Below are 23,597 nucleotides of genomic sequence, written 5' to 3' on the forward strand. Positions count from 1 at the left end.
ATGTTATTCAATGTGAACTTAACCTGATCAAAAATGTAATAAAACTGTAATGTAGTAACTTGACCAACAATGTAATAACATGTCCTGACTGATATTAAAAATCACTGTTGACTCCGATGAGAAAAGAACATTTCATGAATATTAAATCAACAGTTTTAGCTTCATCGCCCGCTTGTGTAACGTTAGCCGAGAGAGAGTAGACGATCCTTGCGCGACAACCAATCAAGCACGAGTATGGGCTGGTTCATTTCCCATTGATAGGGATTTTAGTTTGATGCATCTTTGCCTGATAACAACATACCACTGGCCATCCGTTGTAAATTTCTAATTCTACATAAAGACTTGAGGTTTGCATTTCCAAAAATCCATGTCAAATGTCAGCTAACGTGACACTAAAAGTATTATGAATGTTGTATAGTTACACACGCAATACTTTTACACACATCATCAGTTTTGAAAAAACAAAATGGTCCCAGCTGAAACATTATCGGCAAAAATGTTATTACAATATCAGTTAGGACATTTTATTTCAATATTGGTCAAGTTAATACGTTATTGGGTTTGAATACATTTTCAGTAAAGTTAAGGTAAAATTGTATTACTTTTTTAGGCGTTACTGCATTGTTGGGGTGCTACAAGGCTGCTGTTGCATTACTACAATGTGATGGCAGTGGCAAGCCTACATTTGCATTTACAGTATGTGTTAGCCTTCTTTAAAAAAATAAATAAAAAAGCAATCTGGGAGATCATTTTATCAGGCAATTTAGAAGTATACCGTTTTCAGTTTCATCACTTTGTACAACATTTTCATTCTGATCAGGAGCTGCAGGGTGGCACAAAACAAAAAGACACAAACACATCTGAGCGTACGGAAATGTTTGGAGAGGAAAGGTGACCCGTGAGAGAAGTGTGTGAGGTCGGCTGTGTGTCCTGCACCACATGTAAAAGCCACCTGTGAGAAAGTTAGTGATGTCGTATACCCTTCTCAGTCTTTCTATCACCATCACCAGCGTATGTGGTATTAGTGACAGGTGAAGTTTGTTGATTTTAGATGACGTGTTGTGGTGGACAAGCAACTACACCCACTGCCCAACAGACAGGACTGGACATGACAGCGTGACTGTGGGACAATACAGAAAGTGATGGACACCTAGATGTGTTAGGCCGTTGTTTCCCCGGACCAAAATTAGCTGATAGAGCAGCACAACCGTGCATTTCTCTGCTGCCCTTTTTAGCACAGTGTGAGTGACAGAATGGCTGAAGCATGCTCGACAAGTACAACATGCAAGACAAGACTAAGAACAAACGCATGCAGGTGCATAAGAAAGAAGGAAGAGGGAGACAGAGGGAGCGGAGACCAACAAGCATCTAGTCTAATGATAGAAAATAAGAGTTGTAAATCAAATCACAAAGCAGAAAATAAAAACTTCTCTCTTTAAGTTTGAATATTCTTATGATTTTGATCTCTTTTGGCGTGACTTTGGCTGCAATACAGTGCAGTAAAGTTGAAGATGTTGGTCAGCCTCGCCCCTACAGTTTCCCAAGTCATGGTCTAACATGAAAGTAAGGAGGAGTTATCGTTGTATTGGCAGCCTTACTGTACTTCTCCTCTTTGCATCTCTGCAGGATCTCTAAGCTTCTCTGATGCACAGGGTGCTGCAGAAAGCTAAAACTATCCACACTTTTCAAAACTGCACAGGGAGCAGCGTCATCATGCCCTTGGAGAAGCAAAACAAAAGAAAAACAAGAGAGAAAAAAACACAAGGAAAGAGAAAGGGGGGGAAGAGAGAGAGAAATGACAGATTAGACAGCGAAGAAGAAGAGATGCAGTCGTCTACTGGAGAGATACCTGTGCAAGACCTCTGGAGAGAAGATGATTGACATTCAAAACTGCAGTTGGTGGCAGCAGTAGGATGGTTGTCATTGTAGTTCTGTGAGTAGGTGTTTGCCCCCCAAAGGCACTTCCATACAATGTCTTCTAGAAGTTTTTCTGTCACCCAATTCTACACTCCTCTTACAACAAGGAGGGAGTATTTACAAGGTAATTTAACTCACAACTTAATAATCAAAAACTTTTTTTTTACAACCTTTAAGTCATTTTGCAGAAATGTTTTAGAAGACATGTAACAGGTTCCCTTGGGTGACACTGATATCGTTAGAGTTCAGTTGGAAGGATTTCTAAAAGATATCTAAGGATAAGCAAAGAATACAAGACTTCTATTTTCACATTACAATATCTAGGTGTAAAACTTAATGTGTAGGGAGGATCCAGAGGGTGCAGAGCGCAAGTCGGATTCATACGACGGCAGTGCTGAAAGAACATCTGACGGTTACATATCAACTCTATCTGAGGGAAAAGAAGGCATTTGTAAAAAGCCAAAAGGGACAAAGAGAAGGAGCTACTGTAAATACATGGCGGCACTATGCACACATACTACAGAACAGAGACTACTGCAACACAAACTATGGCGGAGATAAAGCGAACTATAATAACAAAAGAGGACTAAATCGTAACTGTATGGCATGTGAGAATACAGTACTGTGCGTGGCGGGAAAACTGAAAAATTCATGTTTGTAATTTCATGCAGTTTATTGGCTGAACGGAGCTCATTTGTTTTTTCAAGATCACAAGGAGTCTTTACCCGAGCTGCTTAAGTGGTGGCAGACACTTATGGCCAATAAACGGTAAGTTTCAAAAACAAAGCAAGAGGAGGCAAATAATTGAATAATCATTATTATAACCATTATTCGCTCCTCTGGATTTATTAGTTTGCTAGTTCACCACTATTCCTGCTTTACTAAAAAGCACCTGTAATGCTCGCATGCCATTCAGTAAAGTCAATAGCCTTTCCCTCTCTATGGATTCTTTGGTGCTGTTTTGACACAGCAAGCACAGATTTTCATCATTTTGAATATTTATTCTAAAATAAATCCTGCAGCTGTAAAATGCTGTAAATTAATAACACAGGCACAAATGAATGAACATCAGTAGATGCCTTAATAGAAATAAATGATATACTGTATATGACATTTGTTGATGACATGTGGTCTTTGGCTTTCGATGCTCAGATAAGATTTCTCCGTCTATCTCCTACATCAGAACGCACTCTGCCTCACCGCTATAATGTGCATATTAGTGGAGTTTCTGTTAGTGTGAGAGCTCACCAGTCTTCTTCTGCGTGTGTCTCTTCCCAGCCTCTCGGAAAGCCACCAGGGCCCTGAAGTAGGCTCGGAGTACCGCCCAGCGGAAAGTGGCTGACGGGTCGATGCCCATCAGCCCGCAGATGAAGGCGTTCTTGCTGCTCTTCAGTAAAGCTACGATGTCCGGACGCATGTGGTCTGTGTTCTTCTCTCTGAAATCCTGTGTGACAAAGAAAAAAAAAGGGTAATACATGATATTATTTGTTTATTGTTTTGGATACCCATTAGCTTAAAAAATACTGGGAGAATCACCGATCCTGCTTTTGATTTCGATGAAGCTCATTTCGATCAATTTCCGATTTAGAATCCAACTTCTGACGCCCCTATCTAATACTGATGGCGGATAACTGGTACCTGTCCACAGAAGCCCTGTACATAACTGTATATTCCAGGGGTCTTCCATGTTTTTTAGGCCACGGACCCATAGCTGAAAGAGAGACGGAGCAGGGACCCCCCCACAACATATTATATAAAATTAAGTTGCATATTTAACTGGGCCTACAATAACGTGTAGGGCGGCCTAAAGCCTTTATAAATACCTTTTTATGGTGCTTGCTTACAATACTAAGGTATTACAATAATAATTCTTGACATATTCATATATTTATACATCATGTTTACATACATGTAGCAGTGAATACTTGAAGCTTAACTGTATCTGTGGATGGCTACCTTAGTGGCTACTATACCTACAGGCCAGTAGCCTGTCATCAATGTTATGTCAATTTAAAAACAAATAGGCTGATTTATCTTTGCTAATAATATGTTGGACTCGTGTTTATGTCATATGATGACATATTTTTTTAAATGATTCAACACTAACTTGGGACCCACCTGCAGTAACTCTAACGACCCCGTAAGGGTCATGGATCCCCTGTTGAAGATCTCTGGTATATTCTTTAGAGTTTAGTCTTGGGATAACTAATTGTTATTTAGCCACATATATAGTGGGATATGTATTTGTTTGACCAGAGCACTCCAATAGAGCCAAAAAAAACAGTAAGGTGTAGCTTCAAATGTATGACTTGAATGTAATCTGGCTGTAACTAATAGTCTGTTACGCATATCAATAATACTAGTATGGTATGAACAATGAAGAAGAAGAAGAATATCTTTTTACATTATTAGCTTTAACAAGGTTGACGATGATGATGTGGGTGTGAATGTGTGAGAAAAACAAACACTTTTCCTCCCACAACAAAAGCTCACAAAACCACTACAAAAACAAAGCAGAGAATGGCTGCCCTTGCTCTTCCCATTCTGTCTGATCAATGAGTCGGTGTGGAAGTGAGGGTTACACTGACCTTGACCCCGTACTTGACCTTGCCCGCATAGTGTCGGATAATGAAGGCGGGCTCCATGACAGCAGGGAACTCGATGTAGCTGTTCCCCTCATGCTGCCTCTTGAACTTATCCAACAAGGTCTGGTTGGTGGCTTGAGGGAAACTGGAATAAAAGCACAGAAGAGTTTGATTTGAAGAACAATGGCTTTTTACATTTGTTGTGTTGTCTTCCCGTCGACCATCCAACTATTTCTTTTTTTTTTTCTGGGTCACAATTTAAAATTAAAACTTTTTTCAACCTTTTTTGGTTGTCTTTTCGAAACTTTTGTTGTTTTTCCCGATGTTTTGGTTGATTTTTTTCTGGTTCCCCCCCTGCGTTTTTTTAAGCTTTTTCTGACATTTTTCTCACTTTTTTCAATGTTTATATATTATATTTTTTTTTTAAAAATGCTATAAAATTGAACAAAACACCCAAATTCTATGAAAGTAGTGAACTGATCATTTACTTTACTTGTGAAGAGCGTTGTAGGGAACCATCCACGTTATTTCTTTTGACAATTTGGCTGATGGAAACCCAAATTTCTTATATAGACTTATTTTTTTATATGGGTCAAATTTGATCAGAAGACAACAGGAGGGTTAATGTGAAAGCAGCTCAAGAAAGGAGCCAGGAAATCACATTGTTGATGCACTTGTTTAAAACTCTCAACTACGTCATGAATGCTGCAGTATAGTAAATCACACTGAAAATGTTTGACAGATTCCTCATCTAATCCTCCAAAAAGAGCATGATGAATTAAAGACGTTACTTTTTCCACCGGTCTCTACTCCAGTCAGAACAACAGTTATTACAACAGTACATCCACTGGAAACGTAGCGAGTTATCTGATCTGTAACCAGCTTCGACATTTCATCCTCTGACGCCACAGGTTGAGGATTATCACTTTGAGCTGATCTCGGCTCAGATTTCCCTCCAGTCCTTTAATATCAAGAGCCAGCAATCCTGCAGAAAATCAACAGCTTACAGGAAGGGAAGAGGAGGAGAAAGAGACACTAGGGGTTTTTGGAACGGGGTGAAACCTGACCTATGAAAACAACACAGCCAAAGACTCAGTGCTTTCCAGCTTTTCCAAGTGGGAGGAATATGATTCAGTGTCCAAATGGAGAAGAGGGGGAAATAGAGGAAATACTGTTGCATTACAGTCATGAACCTGAAAGAATTAAATTTACTCTGCAGTTTAGAGGGTTTACATTCGAGGCTACTCCATCTTACATTATAGTGATTATTTGTTGCCTTCTAGAGTGAGCAGTGGGTTAAGTTGATTTGTCCGTGTCCCATCCATTTATTATATATAACTGCCTGTCCTATTCAGGGCTGAAGTCGTTCCCAGAGGCGGGGTACACCGTGTCACCAGCCAATCACAGGGCTGACACAGAGTAGAAACAGAAACATTCACACTCTCATTCCCATTAGAGTCAACAATTAACCTACTGTAATGCATGTCTTCAGACTGTGGGAGGAAGCAGAGGAACATGCAAACACACATAGCGGTTTCGAACCCGAAACCATCTCGCTGTGAGGCGACGACAGTGTTAATCACTGCACAACCGTGATTGCGACCTGATTTGTCCATGTTGTCTATGCCAACGTGTGCAGCTGCTTTCATTGTATTATGGCCACTAGGGGGCATAAGAACTCCAAAACAAGCTGACAGAACATGCCTGACATACTGTCTATACCTTATGAGGTTAAAGGACAATTCCGACTGTTTTTTCATGCTAATCATATGTGTCTCTGGCTTGAAACAAGCTAGCGCAAACCGGTGATTAGTTTACAACGCTAGCCTTCAGGGCAGAGGGTAAATCGTTATTTCTACACCACTAACAAGGCTCAAAATAGCATCACACTTCAACAGTTCATTCGACTGGTCATGACTGTTTTCCCAAGATGGCGCCTGCCTGTATAGTGAACGGTCTTTATAAACTATCTTTTTAATAAACTGCCTGTACACTTACAAAGTTCTCAATGCTTCGGTTTACATGTAGGGACCCTCATTATGCTACCGTGGAAGTGTGGTGCTATTTTGAGCCTTGTTAGTGGTGTAGAAATAGTGATTTACCCTCTGCCCCGAAGGCTAGCGTTATAAGCTAATCACCGGTTTGCGCTAGCTTGTTTCAAGCTAGAGACACATTTGATTAGCATGAAAACAAATCCCAGAGAACGGTCGACTCGGAACACATATGTTATTAACCCCTAGGTTCATTTTGAGCCGGAATTGTCCTTTAATACAGTTAACATGAAATGGTCAATTCTTTAATCCCTATGCCATCTCCTTTTATCTCTGTTTATGTTGGTTTTTAGATGCTAAATATTCATCTTTCTTTACCAGCTAGTCACTTAGTCTGTCTGCCATTAGGTGCTGTGCCATAATACAAAAACAAGGAGCTAAAAGAGGCTAAAAAGCTCTGCAGGACCCTTTCACATTATATGGAGATGTTTTATTCGTTTTAAATATATAAACATGCAGCACTCTACAGTGGCGAGCAAACATTGATGCTCTACAGCACTGGTTCTCAAACTGTGGTAAAAGTACCAACGGGTGGTACACAAGCTCCCTCTAGTGGTACGTGGATGGACTCTCTGATATATTTAAAAAAAAATGAAATAAATATATTAAAAAACATAATACTATAGAAATACTACAACATTTTGAATCATAATACTTAAACTATGATCAGTTAAATTAAAATGACCTATTATTAATTCAATTAAAATAAGTGTTTCCTTACATGTGTTTACTTGTGTTTCGATATCAGCCTGCTACGCAGTCACGTTCATGAACGGAGTGTGCATACATCCATAATTAGTTAAGAGCTGGAGGGACGGAGGAAGTACAGCATGTCTGTGGCTCTCAACAAATAATGTTTTTAGGAATAAACCTGCCTTCTGCGTGAATTGTCCGTAGCTGAATAGGGTAGGCCTATGCTACTTTATTTTAACGTGGGCCATAACGGTGCTACTTAAAGAGCCTAATATTTTCTGAAGTGGTACATGATGTAAAAAGTGCTCTACAGCTTATGGATGCCCATTTGGAGTTTTTTGTATGTATTTTCAGCTGTCAGTATAAAGACAGACAGGAGTCAAGGAGAGAGAGGGAGGGAGGGGTGTGACATGTAACAAAGGCACCGCTGGAATCATATTGGGGTTATGCCAGTTATATGGCGTGCATCTCAACCATTCAACCATCAGGCTGCCTGTCAATTTAGCTTTAACCTGCCTGAAGCAATTGACGGTTTACCTCACAGGAATAACTAGTTTCCAAAAGAAACAAACTAGTCCAACAGGAAGCCAGACGGGCGGAAAGACTCACTTGCACTCTTCATCCAGTAGGTGAAACAGCGCTGTGGGCTTCTTGCTGATCAGGTTGATGCAGCCTGTGTTGTCGATGTAGTCGATGTTGTGCCAGCTGATGCCCTCTGCTCTGTATTCCTCCTGCAGGGACAAACCATACAAACAGAAGGGCTCAGTGTCGGTGATACCTTCAATAATAATAAAACTTTGCTTCCAAGCATTGTAATTGGTGATGTTAAAACTGTAGACTTTTTCTTTGGTTGCATTTCTCATGTCAGTAGCTCCTACTGAATAAGAACACTGTGCCTTATTTCATCACATTATGTAGCAAATACAAAATAAAAAAAAATCACATCTGTATTGTACTTTTACATTTTAGATCAGGGGTGTCAAACTCATTTTAGTTCATGGGCCACATACTCCTAATTTGATGTCAAGTGGGCCAGACCAGTAAACCACTCCAGAAAGATCAGAAGCTTTATTTGACACAAAGTTTCTTGTCAGCTTGATGTTGGCAAACGCAAGTTGCTTCTGCTAGGACAGCGTTCTAAGGCCACTATAGGAAAAAAATAATGTTTCGGACCCGGTAGAGAGGGGTAATATTATGAGAGAATTATTAAATTAACGGAAAATATTCTCTGAGATTAAAGTGGTAAATTTGGAATTGGAATCAATTACTTCTCTGCAATTTTCACACTATGCAAAGTCATCCAGTGAGCCTGATTGGACCATTTGGTGGGCCGGTTCTGGCCCACGGGCCGTATGTTTGACCGCCCTGTTTTAGAAGAAGAGCCTCAAAGTCTGCGTCAAATTCCGTTTTAGGCCATAAGGCGTACAGTACATGTGGTATCAAAGACTCTAGGCACCCATACAAACAATATTACTTATTAACGTTCCGTCAAACACAGACGACCAGTCCGATGTGGGTGAGCCTGATTTACATGTTTCAATCAAAGCAACAATGTTGTTTACATGCCTTCTTCATATTGTTTCCCTGTGCTATAAAACACTCTTCAGATCTTGGCAGGCCTCTTGGTGGTTTAATAATGAGAGAAGCATTCAGAGCTTTTATCATTAATTCATCCCCATACATGTTATTTTCCTGTGTTCCTGGGAAAGAGATTTAACCAATAAAGACCTTAATCTATGAGGTTTCATCAAAATCACTGGAATCTCCTTTTCTCTGGTTTCTTCTTTTGTTACCCTAAAAAAAAAAGTTGATTACTGTTGCTTACTCCACAACTGGAGAATAAAGCGGACAGAGAAGATGACCTTCTTCTTCACTATTTGGTCAAATAAAAAAAATAGTTGAGTGCTGATAGGGGAAAACTGTTGGCCATTCTTGTAGAAAAATGTTTGCAACAGTTTGAGAGAATCATTCTGCAAAACATTCTTCCTTCTTTTGCAGTGATTTGTAGTTTGTGCCGGCTCTACGAGCAATCCAACTGATTTTTTTTTTTAACTAACTATATCCTTCAACACCGGCTGTTACTCCCCCATTGAAAAGTGCTGCTGATTGGTCATAATGACACGTACTAAAAGAAGTGTTATGTCATAAACGTTTATGACTTGTTTATAAATGTTTGACACGTTCATGACAGTGTCATGTCACTCTTATGTAGATACCTTCAAGTAAAGTGTAACCGAACATTTAAAGCAGTCATTTATGGGATGATTGTGAATGCTAACTCGTAGTGCAACAAGAAGACAACAGCCATAAAGTCAGCAGTCAACTGACTCAGTAATACCTTCAAGTGGAGTGTAACCGTATATTTACTCAAGTACACATTTGAGGTACTTATCAATATAGGTACTTAACAATATAACACTTTTAAAGGCTAATGAGTACTTTTACTTTTTATACTTAAAGTACATTTTGCTGATAATACTTTTGTACCTTTACTACAGTAACATGTTGATTTCAGGACTTTTACTTGTAATGAAGTACTTTTAGACAGTGGTATTACTACTTTTAACGTTTTTTTTGTAAAAAGGATCTAAAACTTCTTCCACAGCTGAAAGTGACCAAAAATCTTTCCTAAAAATGTTGAAGATGTTTTTTTTGTTGTCTTTTTAGACAAATGTTGAAGAAGGAACTAAAAACATGGTATGAATTACGTTTTAAACTGATATTGCCTAATGTTGTTCAGTGTCATCTGTGCACTTCTGTGACCTTTTAGTTTAATGTCTGGCTGCAAACCAAATTTCCTCCTTGATAACAATAAAGTTAAAGCTGTACAACATGACGTGATAGTTGTTTTTGATGAGTAACTTACTAATGACAGGTTTTTACTCTTGTGTCGTTTAGTAACACTTGAGGAACACGCGGGCTAAAAAACTATAAAAGGCACACCTGTACAATATAATCCAATACCACAGACCTGGATTAAACATTTGTGAAGCTTATAACATGCAATTTGGGTGTCAGATGGGTGCCAACTCAAGTCTTTGGTAATCACTAAGCTGTGGTTTGAGGGGGTGTTGTACTGTATTAGATTGCATTATATTGCATAGGAAACGGTATCCACCCCCCCCTCAACATGCCTTTAAATCATCTTCCATCAACTACTGTGAGTCACTCTTATTTTGACTCAACCAACCGTAACAGGTCTCCAAAAAGTGCAGAATCAGCTTCGACACGCCTGCTCTACACATTGTCTTCATAATTTGTCTACAGTTGGTGCAAATAGTGTTTTATTCATTAAGCCCAAACATTATATTATAAATGATAGCCCATTCTGTCCTCCTGCTGCTTTACATGCTTTAATACTTGAATAAGTAAACTTGCTGGCTTCATCCATCTGTTAAAGTGATGGTCTGTTTTACTGAGACAAAAGACAGGGAGAGAGCAGCGGTGAGCTAAAACTACACGATAGGTGCCCTTGCTGCCTATTTTCTAATGTCCGACAGTGAACATGCATCGGATGACAGGACGGTTTTGCTCACATGCTGTACATGCATGTAAAGAATTTTGCTGGATTTATTTGTCCATACAGTTGGTATGAAGGAAAATCAAAACTATAGGGAGAGACTGTTGGTCAAATTCTTACTATTGTATGAAGTTGTTTTTTTTTAACCTCTTCTGCCTCGTCGCTAACTAACAGAATCTAACTTAAAATCATTCCTTTCATTGATTCGTAGATTATTAAACAGATTTTATTTTCTTTGTGAAGAAGAGATAAAGATTGAATTAATTAGTGGTGGAAGAAGTACTCACTTCTAGAAATAACACGGTGTAAAAATACTCACTCAAGTATTTACAATTAAAAATCTTACTTAAGTAGTATTAAGTATATAGTATTAAGTATTAGCATCAAAATACATATATCTCAAGTACTAAAAGTAAAAGTACTGTACCCATTACAGAATGCAGAATGGACTATTTCAGAATAATATATATAATATCACTGGATTATAATTATTGATACATTAATGTGTAAGCATCACTAGTGTTGCAGCTGCTGAAGGGGGGAGCTAATTTAATCCAGAATAAATCCATAATTCATTCTAGCATGGAAATTGTACGTCTCATCATCGTGGTAACAGATTTAAAAGTTAGGTAACAGCGGCTGACTGTTGTACCGGCTTAGATCAATTGCTGATTTGTATCTTCAGTTAAGATCAGTGCCAAACAGCTAATTGACTCATGATTATACTGTATTATTATAGTATAAATATTATTATACTAACATTCTCTTCATCCATTTCATGTCTTTAAACAATGTGATTTCTGGCAGACAGGTTGTTTGAAAAAGTCGGAAAACAGAGCAAAAGAAGAAAATAAGTACTATTCCCCCTTAAAATGACCATCAATTTGCCCTTAAGCAAACCACTTAGCCCCTAACTGCTCCCGACAGAGTGACTCACTGGTCGGCGGATAAATGGAAATATACTGTAACTGTAGACGAGGGTGTGAAGCTGGTTTCAGCGGAAATATGAAGCATGCCAACTCTTTCCAACTTCTCCTGGTTGAATCATTTTCAGAGGCTTTCAGGCTGCCTCAGTGGTGTACATCGATTTTTCCACACACAACTAATGCTATACTGAATCTACAGTAGGAAATTAGGACTTTATAGGACCAGTTTCCTCAGATCAAATCTTTGGTGGGGTTTTAATCAACTCGTTTACTATAAAAAAAACATGTTCATTTTGTTTACAGAGACGTTAAGCAAAAATGTTGATTTTATTCTCTCATTGGCCTGAAAGGATCCAGGGTGCCTGATAGAAAACGTGACTGTCGAGGCGGTTTGATCCATGGAAAACATTAGAAATCAATAGGAGAACACATTTACTGTTCACATGCAGAGTAACTGGGTGTTGTGGGGATCAATATATTGGAGATCAGGAAGTGGGTGGACATCAACTCTGTCATTATCTGACTGAATGGTTGTTTACTTCAGTGTTTCAACCATCTGACAAAACACTCAATGACAGTACATCAGCTGTGTGCACGCACGCACGCACGCACGCACGCACGCCCAAGGGTGTGTGTTAGCTAAATAGGGTGTCAAGTTACTCTTTAATGAATAGAAGTAATGGGGAATGGATGACTTCAACATAAAATCTGGGATGACCAAGGAAATCCAACTAGGACCATGAGGGAAATAGTCATGCATCAAAAGAAAAGAAATAATAGTTTTTGGTGGAAAACTGTTTTGCTCGAGGCTGGATCTATTATGACCTGTGTTGCTGGACAGGAAGTACTGTGGGATTCTAAGAAGTATTAACAAATACTGGCAACTGAAGTCTCAGAGTTAGTGTAAAGAAGTGAGCTATTACAAGATTATGATCGCTAACAGCTTAAATATCAACCATGAACTATTTAAACATACTAAAGACTTTTGTAAAGGCTTTTCCTGGCCCTATAATATTTAGTCTGATCTCAAAGATGTTTTACAAGCAAGAAGCATTCTACAAGGAAGAAAGGTTTTGCAAGAATGACAAGACTGTTAGAGCAAATGTTTGGGGGGGACAAAGCACTGACTGACTGGGTGCTTAAACTTTTTTCGGTAACACTTTACTTGAAGGTATAAACGTTCATTCAATTTCTTTGTTGTCTTGTCTTAATGCGTGTCCTGCATTAAGACAACTTGACATTAAACAGGATGACATTATGTCAAGTTGTCATGACAAAGACATCCTCTGGTAATGTCATCCTGGTTAATGTCAAGTTGTCATTACAAAGACATCCCAAACAAATGTAATGTCAACTTGTCATGACCAAGACAACTTCTGGTAATGTCAACTTGTCATAATCAAGACAACCCAAACAATGTATACTTGTCATGACAAAAAACGAATGACACTTAATGACAGAAGTCATCAACATTTATGACTTGTTGATAACGTTTATGACACGTTCTTGACAGTGTCATGTCATAGTTATGACAGTGTCATGTCACGGTAATGTCGATACCTTCAAGTAAAGTGTTACCCTTTTGGTATTCAAATTTAAAAAAAACGGCACATATGGATAATGTGTGCAAACATAAATGTGATGTTCACATTTGTTCCCTGCAGATGTTGCATTAAAACATGCATTGACAACTTGTTTGCGTTATTAAGCTCTTAAACTGTGATTCTTGGGTCATAACATTACTACAAAAACCATCAGATCATATGAAGAACAAACATCTTAACACGACAAGTCCTGAATGTACAGCATTCTGCATTTCCCTTTCCTGAACCTCCAAAAACGAAGTCTTTGAAGTCTGTTGTCATGACACATCTACAGTGTAAGTCTTGGCATATTTATGACATGGGGGTAAGACAGGGTTTCTGAACAACTGCCTTTGTACAAAACCGGAAAGACTGAGGACTTCATGTCTTGGTCTGAACGGCATGGAAGCCCGCAAACATGTCAGGACAGGTCTGCCGATTCAGTCAATCTCAAGGTAAACACAATGTTTAACTTACAGGCAAATCTTACAGGTCATGACTTTAAAAAGCTCTTTTGAGGTTATTCAGCTCACTTAAGAGAACATACATCCTCAGTTGGGGTGGACACAAGGAGGGTGAGTTAAGTCATATGGCTGTCAGCAACCCTGTTGCATAATGTGATGAAGAATTCCACCATTGTTTCAGTGTCATTGTAATGTACGTGCACTGCTCCGAGTGAGAAGCATGAGGGATTTCCTTGGACATGGTCAAAGCCAAAGAACTTAAGCGGGTAGATCTACAATATGTTAAAATAACTGTTGCAATCATACAGTAGCTCAGAAGTTCAGCTGCCAGGCAAAGCCTTAAACAGGACGCCAGTTCTTAACAATTGTTAACCGTGAGGAAGAAGAACTTTTAAGAGAGGTCTTACTTGTTCAAGCTTGAAGATGTGCTGGTTGAAGTAGTGCTGGAGACGCTCGTTGGCAAAGTTGATGCAGAATTGTTCGAAGCTGTTGTTCTCATAATCCTCAAACCCAAAAATGTCGAGCACTCCAATGGACAGGATCTGAGGACGACAAACAAAAAAAGAAAAAAATAGAAATTCATCAGTATTTCAAAATCCTAGAAACTGGTGCAACTAAAAGATGACTGGCGACACTTATTGTTATGCAATTGTCCATGCGTGAGACTCTCTCAGACTTGAACTTCATATTGTGTCTTATTAAGGCGGTTGAACTCTTTTGCACGTCTCAATGTGTCGCCCCACCTTGGTGGTCTCTTCCAGGTCCTTGATGTTGAGAAGAGCATGGTTGATCCTGAAGACAATCCAGTCAAACAGAGCACTGTACAGGGACTTCGCCATGGAGTCCCGCACCGTACCAGCCTGCAGGTAGACACATACACAATCTCTTTAGTGTTACTCCCACTGGAAATTAGGGCTGGGTATCGAATTCAATACTTTTTAGGCATCGACCGTATTCCCTCTTAAGTATCGAGTTCTGAAAAATTCCTTCGTCATTCAATACCTAATTTCAATACCTAAGGAGTAAATCTCATCACTGTATTGGTATCGGTACCGGCATTATTTTAACGATACCCAGCCCTAGAGGTAATTTCTCAGTTTACAACATTTGATTAAGAAGGTAGAAGTATGAGGGACACAACTGTTTCAATGAACAGTATTATAGGAGAGAAACACATTTATTGTGTGATGTCCTTTTACTGTATGTGTTGATTTGTCCTTTGTCTCATTTCCATTTAAATGTGCTTCTTTGTTATCTATGATCACTGGATTCATTTTACCCTAGTTTTTGTAAAGTACATTTTTGCCCATTGGCTTTCTTGCCGCGAGTTGCATAGATGAGAAGATTGATACTAGAGGATGGATACCCGAAAAAAAGAATAAAAAACACATATACATACATATATACACACACACACACACACACACACATATATATATATATATACACACACACATATATATATATATATATACACACACACATACATATACATATATATATATACACACACACATACATATACACACACACATATACACATATATATATATATATATATATATATATACACACACACACACACATATATACACACATTATATATATATATATATATATATATATAGGGGGTTATGTCCATCCTAGTCAAAAAATAGTGCAGCCATAAAGTGGTGAATTGTTGTTTTTTTGTAAGGATTAAAACAGACACAATTCAACATGTTAATTAATAAGCTTTAGAGGTGCTGGAGGGCTGGTTTCCTTTTGCAGAGTCAGGCTAGCTGTTCCTGCCTGCTTTCGGTCTTCATCCAAAGCTAAGCTCAGCTCAGCTCAGCTAATCGTCTGCCGGATTTTGCTTCATATTATTCGTACAGACATGAGAGTGATATCGATCTTCTCATCTAACTCTCAGCAAGAAAACATATTCCCCAAATGTCCAACCATTCCTTTTAGTTTATGACGCTTATTTGTGCAGAGCCAGAGGTTGGAAGAGTCATCCATTACAACTTCAGACATCATTTCTGAGTCATCGACTGAAGCTCAACCCTCCACACATCTGTATTGCACATTAGCTTGGCCTTGTAACACTGCACTTTTGTACAGGTCCAGCACAAAAAACCCCCACAGTGAATGGAGACAGAAAATAAAAAGGATTTATATTAAGGTCAACATCTGAAACTCAGACATGACATCTCAAACAACACTGGCCCAGTTTGCAAAAGGTTATTTAAAAAGAAGTCAAGATGTGGCAGACAGTTGCATTTGTCCTTTATAACCAAACATTTATAGTTTTGAGTGTAAATCACATTCTGTACGGTCAGCATCGTCTTTTCACTCAGAACTCTTACTGGAAAATGTATAATGGGTTATTCTAAAAGTTCAAAATCAGATTAATAGGAGGAACCAGACAACTCTACTACCCAAACACATATTAAGCATTTATCTTCTCTACTGAAGCTTTGCCACAGAAGGCACAGACATGCTGGCAGACTGCACTGTGTCACAGCAGGACGTCCCTGAGGCCATTTTAAATGGCATTACCACATCAGGTTGAGTCATGAAATCTGTCAAACCGATCGACGGTGGCACAGACAGTATAATCTGCCAAGATCTGATGACCATGCTGCAGAATGTTACATTTTCAGTCATGGCCTAATGGAAGTATTAGCTTTAATAGGCTAAACATAGACTGTATATACTAAAGGCTCTGCTGCTGGGAAGACCAGCATGGTATTCAGATGACAAACATTAAATATTTGGAAGATACAGAAGAAGATATAGAAAGAATAGTGTGCTGGATCAATGTTGTGTGCTCATTTTATAAGCTGGGAGATTATTTGACAAAAACTTCTTTGTCAAATTAAAGAAAAAACTATTCCAAATCCCGTATCCGCTGGAAAGATTTGACCCTGCAGCAGCAAAGGTGAGCCGTGGTCTTCAAAAACTAAACAAACCATGAAGTGGCTACTCAAAGTTAAAATGGCTTTGTTTCTAAATAATTAACGAGGGTATTTTTAGCAACCACAGACCAAATATGCCTTCCATGAGTCAGGAAAGATATTACTTTGTACCCCATACATACTGTGGTCTAATGACCCATAAGATTTTCATTATTTAGAGGAAGTTGGACTTAAAACATTCAGCGGAAACAGCGTCATAACTGACCAAATGGAGAAAACAAATTACAGAAACACTTCGATTCCTTTAAGGTTTTAAAGTGTATGATTTCAGTTTACAGGCAATGAGATTCTTGTGACTGTAAGAGCAATATTTACACAGAGACCACCCAGTGAGCTAGCAAAACAATCACTGTTTGTCCACATGAAATGGCTCCTAAATATCCAGCAGGTCATTATGAGGTTGTTTCTGATGGGAATCTGTAAAACGCCAACATCTTTTGGGAGAGTCTGTGGTAAAATACTGCTGAGATAGTTTCCTTGGGTGAATAATGTGAGTGATTTGCACTGGAAAATAAGATGATCATTCAACCTAACTCACTGTATGTGTGCAAGAAAATATTTAACATTGATTTGACATCATTGGAATGAAATGAAAAGTTTAGGTATTATGAGAAGTTTAGAAGTTAACATAATCTGTGTGCATCACAGTATCTGAATGTGTAAATAACAGCCATATTCAAACTGTATCCATGTTGTTACCTCTTCTCTTTCAGATGGCTCTCATCCACAGACCGTGTTTGTTTTCAATTAAAAGTGTAGGGGGACTTGAAATGAGTGCCCTGCTCTCTAAGGACTCACTGCATGTGTGTTTGTAAGTGTGTTGGTGTGTACATGTGGGGCCACAGACTGAAAGAGCTGGGGAGGGGGGGAGAGGGAGAGAGAGAGAGAGAGAGAGAGAGAGAGAGAGAGAGAGAGCGAGAGCGAGAGCGAGAGCGAGAGAGAGAATATCCGGTCCTGGTGCAGGCTTTCCTGTAAACATGGCCGGGTCAGATTGAAGAGGCGAGGCCGCAACGGCGTTATTGAGTTGGCAAAATGCCTTCAGTAGCTCTACTGGGAATGATCTTTATTTAAACTTTAGAAAATGCTCAGTCATACAAGAATGTCTTTAGGTCTGACTCAAATTCCATACTACAGTATACGCATTAACCTTTATAGTGTACCATTTTTTACTGTCAGAACATATTTAATGGTTTTATATAAACAAAGTGATACAATACTTAAACCATTGGATGTCAATACTGTGACGTTCAAAAAGAAATGCCAATTAAACTTAAGCAACTTTTAAGTTTAACTTGAACAGACAGCAAAAAAACGTATTTTTCTCTCCAGCTGTAAGCAGCGCCTCCATTACCGCTGTGCAATGCATTTTGGGAGATGTTTGGTGTTTTAAGCCCCCAACGTTGTCTTCCAGGCAAGTCGACGTTGGGGGCTTAAAATACCACCGAGCATTTTGGGACGATAGTGGAAACTATAGGGAACACAAATATAAACTTGTATCTTAGTAGACATACTGGCTGTTTTGAGTGTACTCTTTATTTTGAGCCGAGTGGTAGTATGCCAACAACAAATTCAAACTTGCCTGACATTAGACTACGGTCGAACCCAATACATCAGTAGTGTTTACTCAGCAACAACATTTTCAGTTATTTACACTCTGTGTAAGTGATGGTGCATCACAATAAAATGGGCAATAATGCAGCATCACTATTGACAGAATGCAAATACAGCATTCTCTGATTTGACCTTCGAATCGCCCATTTCTAAAGAGCTGACTGAGGCGTGTTAGTTAGCATAGAGACGATGAAAGGATGGAAGATTTTCAACAAGGTCTCACAACCAATTAGAGTGTATAATACTGAATAGTAGCCCAGTTACAGAATGCTGCACACTTGGAAAACCAGTGAGTTAATCTACTGTAGTTCAGCGTGTGCAGGAGTCTGGAGCGGCACTTTCATTTTTCACCCTTCAAGTCCTTCTTTCTTTTAACCTGCCAAACTATTTCTACAGAAAGTAACATGGACGGGTTTTCCTGGTCTACTGCTACTTGAGAGCAGGAAAGTAGCAGACTTGTTTTTCCATCACCTGTAAAGAATTTCACCACCTGGGACTTTAATTTAAATGTTTGGGCTGTTCTGCATCTGCATTAAATTCACCATGATTAATATTGCACACTAGTCTGATAGTATATACTGGACTACTACTACTAGGAGAACCGTCTCACCTCGGACAGTTTGTAAGGGACAATCAGCTTCTCCCCGACAGTAACGGTCTTCCGCGTTGTCAGAGCTTCAAACAGCATCTCTTCTTTGACCTGAGGATCATGACAGCGAGAGACAAAAGGGAAATGAGTCAAATGAAAGAGAAGACGAGAAACCCGTCGTTCCCATTATCATTTTACAAAGTAATAGCAACGGAATCCTGGCTCATCATAAAGTTTGGACTTGTTCAAAGGAAATCCGACACTTTCCATTGAAGTTGCTTTTCATCTTTGCCAGTGTTTAAGTACCTGTGTGCAGGGTGACAGCTTGAAGAAGTGCTTTTGAAAGTCTGCAGCAGCAACATAACGGTATCCTCATATGTCTACACAAGTTAAATGTGAGACGGGCAATAAGGATGTGAATACTCAGGAGATCCTAGTAGTCACTGAATTGGCCACAAACAATTATCTAATACAATTCTTAAACCACATTACTGAGATAATACCAAAATACCAAATACCATTAGGGCCCAATACTGTTTGTATTTATCAAGTACTTGAGGCTCCACTGGAAATTTAGAAATTATGCAGGAATAAAAACTCCCAGTTGCAATATTCTGCAGTACCTCCAGCAGTTCTGAGACGACAGGCAGCACCTCTAGGTTACAGATGTCAATCGAGTCGTCCCTGTAGGTTTTCCTCTTGTAGCGGATGTTGCCCAGGTGAAGGATGGCCGACAGCAGGCAGAAGATCCTAAACAACAGTTCAGGAAACTGGTTAAAATACTGTTGGGACTATACTAGAATAGTCTGTAGCTGCAGTTACTCTCAAATCTGGGGAATCCTTTGATTTTATTAGTGCAGATTTGATTGAAATCATGATGAAATTGAAATTCACATGATGGTACTGGTGGCGGAGGTGTTGATGATGTATGGGGTGACCAACAAGGCTGAGGTATTTGTACTGTACGTTCTTCTATGCACAACAAAGCTGCCACTAGGGACTATTACAGTGAAGTCAATCTTATCTTAGCACACACTCAGTGCTGTGCGTGCGTGCGTGCGTGCGTGCGTGCGTGCGTGCGCTTGTTTAACTATATTCATGGGGCCCAAAAACCGGGAGTCCAGTATACTTGTGGGGTCCCGACAGCTTTGTGGGGCCAAAATGTTGGACCCCACAACTTTAAAGGGCTGTTTGAGGGTTAAGACTTTTGTTGTAGGATTAGGGTTAGAATTAGGTTATGGTTAGGGTGAGGGTAAGGGTTAAGGTTAGGCATTTAGTTGTGATGGTTAAGGTTAGGTTAAGGTGCTAGGGAATGCATTATGTCAATGACAGACCCCCACAAAGATAGTGCCACAAACCTGTGTGTGTGTGTGTGTCACACTTACTGTTTGCGCGTGGAAGGAAGAAAGCCCACCATCTCCATAGCCAGCTGAAGCCTCTCAAAGTCATGCTTCAGGTCTTCTCCTTCGACTGTGAAGCAGTCCTGAAAAAAAGGGAAAAAGCAGGGAGCGGGTGTCACCAGGTTTATAGCAGCGGTTACGACAGAGCGGCCTGGAAGCCAAAAGAGCTAATGACAAGTCACTATGAAGGACTCTCTAAAGACTGTTGACATGCACAGTGCCCAAATATTTTTAATGTTTACAGAGTGTCCAGCAAAGAGGCCTAAAATAGTTTTTTAGTTTACTTTGCAGCCGGAACAAAAAAAACAGAAGAGTGCCCTGAAGCAGACAGAATGAACTGACTCATACTAAAATAAGTTATCATTAAGAAGCCCAGGGGTCAAACACTCCAGTCTGATGGGCAGAGGCGTCTGGTGAACAGCAGTGTGTGCAGCTCATGTAGTGGAAAATCTGGCCCGGCTTCTCCCTTTTAATCCAATCCACTGACATTTTGCGAGCTGGTAAAAGAGCTTAGCAGAGCAGCAGTGTGTGTGTTTGCCTTTGTTTGAGTGATGGACGACACACTAAACTAGCAGGAGACCCAGGGGGAGTCTGTATTGACGCAATAACAGCCGCCTATGAGCACGAGAAATCTAACAAAGTACATGTAATACACGGGAAGTGCAGATCTTGTGTATCAGGCTACATTTACATTGCTACGTTTTGGTTTTTAAGCTTTAAGTTTTAAGCCAAAAGCGATCTTCACGTCGTGTTTTTACCTCCAGTAGTAATCTCCGTTTAAACTAACACGCCCAAACCACACATCTCATGAACATTCTCGTATACTGGGCATGCGCGTGCCGGGGTAAACAGAAGGCAGCATGTATACTCCGCCTGTTGCTTGTAGTTGCCATGGTAACGTTAGTAGCTTAGTCTCAGAGAACGGGACGTCATGACCGATAAGACCCAATCAGGCAACGAAACGTTGGCGTCAGTGTTGGAATTGCCAAAGGTCTCCGTTTGCGGCCGTTGAGACTGCAACACAACCCCGCAGATTCCGAACCAGAACGGGGTCTAAAGTGTTTTGAAATTTCTCCGGTTTAGGGGCTCTGAAACACCAGAGCATTGTAAATGCCAAAACGTAGCAATGTAAATGTAGCCTAAACAGCAGAAATATTATTAGGAACCAAATGCACATGAGAAGGAGTAAACTGTGGATAAATCTGGATCAGTTGTTTTTGACAAGAGGAAGAGCTTTTCCCAGACTGGGAGCACATGCTTTGATGTAACTACATACTGTAGTCTTTCACTACATACACAAACCGTAATGTGAGCTCTGCCCTTTGCTTTATGGGCCCATTCCACTATGGCTGCCATAATTATCACATACCGAGGCCTCAGAAAGACAAACACTCCAAACACGAGACTCACACTTACACCAACGTTCCTCCTTCTTGCCTCCCTTACTCTCTGCTTTCATTGCAGAAACTCACACTGACCTATTAGTGCGTCTATAGCAGGAAAGTCTTCATTTATTACAAAAATAAACTAAGCTCTAACTCGACTTCTTTCAAGAAAACAATCTATCAATGTAGTAAGCAGGTGGTCGAGGATTCCATATGTTGTAAATTTTAGGAATTAAACAAAATTACATTGCTGCTCGTCACGGCATATTTATAGTATTTTCTATTCACTAATGTCAGAGTTAACATAAACTACATTATGCATCTCACAGTGTCATCAATATTTAAAAATACAGTTAATTCACTGAGGTAAAAAAGACTGGAAAATGAATCACATAACTGCAGAATCAAAGAGCACTGTTACATACATGTGTTAATAAACAGAAACATTAATGCCCACCACAAACCCCACCACAAAAACCCAACACAAATCACAAAGACTTTTTTGATCATTGACATCATTCAATCGAAGTAGTTCTACTGCAGAGTGTGATTGGAATCAGATCCAGTGAGGTGAGGGTGCGTCTTTGAGCAAATTACCTGTGGTGGTAACCCAGAGGTATGAGCATGTAAATATACAGAAGCTTGGCCACAAACTAGCTATTGAACAATGGGGCACGCCTGTGACTGGGACTCAGCCCATTGCTAGAACACTCACATGTCTTATGGCTGCAATACATTGTGTTATATCACGCAACTTATATTAGAGATACTATACTTGGAAGCCTGATAATTCTTTTTGACCTTAGGGAAACTACCAGCTCGCTGTTTTGCCAATGGTTATGATGAGTCATTTTTCCTACTATGTGTTGAAATCTATAGCAACTACAACTTAACACTTGCATTTTCTACAGAAAAGGTATTCTACTGTACAGAAAGGAAAGAATGACTGGCTGAATGGCTTTAAATGGAAATATCTTTGTTTGAGGTTTTTTCGTTTAACACACACACACACACACACACACACACACACACACACACACACACACACACACACACACGATCACTCTGTTGTACCTCTTAGAATTAACTGAGATGTTTTGATTGATGCAAAGTGTCTCCATTAACCCTCTGAGTTTAAGGGCATTTTTAGATATCTTCTTGAATTCTCCTTTTTAGGGTATTTGCATATAACTGATCCCCGTGTGTTTCAGATCAAAATGTTTAGAACAAACTCAGCTTTCTGTATACGGACGCCCAAAATTGTCCCAGAGCAATGTGTAAAGAGATAATTTGGTGCTAAAGCAGAAATATTTCTCAAATATCTAGAAAAAAAATTGTTTACAAAAGTCTTGGGTTCACAAAAGTAGAGTAATATATGAATAAAATAGTAAATAAATGTTTGAAATGAAATTCTTTTTGAGTAGTTTTGTAAAACCTGGCTTGGACTCGCCGGTGCGTCTTTCGTCCTCAGAGGGTTAACTGGAACCTAAGGTGTAGTCTTAGCCATTAACACTGAGCAGCATTGCGATTTTAATTTTTATATTCTTGGTAAATGTCAAAGACTTGACGCTAGAAAACAATTCTGCAACTCAAGTGAGGAACTAGAAAACACTGCACCGTCAGTGATCAAAAAAGTCACACACAGGTTACAGCAACACAGGCAGCTACAGTGGCCAGGATATGACTAGACATACCAACATAGCTCACAGAAGCAGCACAATAGGGGAACAGCAAAAAAAACTAACAAGGATGAAATAAACACTATCAAAATCAAAGTCCAAAACGCAACAAAATGAGCTGGGGTTGGTGCAGGGAAAGTGTGGCTTAAGCTGCAAGTGCTCAGGTGACAGAAAATCTACTTGTTGAGGTTTCTCCGACACGTAATGACACACGGACAGTACATACACAGATAC

General features: G+C 39.5%; 1 protein-coding gene across 5 annotated transcripts in view; it reads right to left on the reverse strand.

The window, feature by feature from the left end:
- The window catches only part of myo9aa (myosin IXAa), a 129,452-nt gene that overhangs the window by 30,756 nt on the left and 75,099 nt on the right, over positions 1-23,597 (reverse strand). For 4 of the 5 annotated variants that reach the window (XM_078270832.1, XM_078270997.1, XM_078270749.1 and 1 more), the window contains 9 exons: positions 20,285-20,382; positions 19,523-19,649; positions 18,921-19,010; positions 14,483-14,599; positions 14,147-14,281; positions 7,856-7,977; positions 4,506-4,647; positions 3,166-3,361; positions 1,599-1,718 (listed from right to left, as the gene is read on the reverse strand). In XM_078270832.1, the coding sequence (XP_078126958.1) occupies positions 1,599-1,718; positions 3,166-3,361; positions 4,506-4,647; positions 7,856-7,977; positions 14,147-14,281; positions 14,483-14,599; positions 18,921-19,010; positions 19,523-19,649; positions 20,285-20,382 (1,147 nt within the window). The remainder of the gene's footprint in view (positions 1-1,598; positions 1,719-3,165; positions 3,362-4,505; positions 4,648-7,855; positions 7,978-14,146; positions 14,282-14,482; positions 14,600-18,920; positions 19,011-19,522; positions 19,650-20,284; positions 20,383-23,597) is intronic. The other variant, XM_078270914.1, reaches the window with a different exon arrangement.

The sequence above is a fragment of the Sander vitreus genome, chromosome 1, assembly GCF_031162955.1.
Source record: "Sander vitreus isolate 19-12246 chromosome 1, sanVit1, whole genome shotgun sequence".
In the NCBI taxonomy this organism is placed as follows: domain Eukaryota; kingdom Metazoa; phylum Chordata; class Actinopteri; order Perciformes; family Percidae; genus Sander; species Sander vitreus.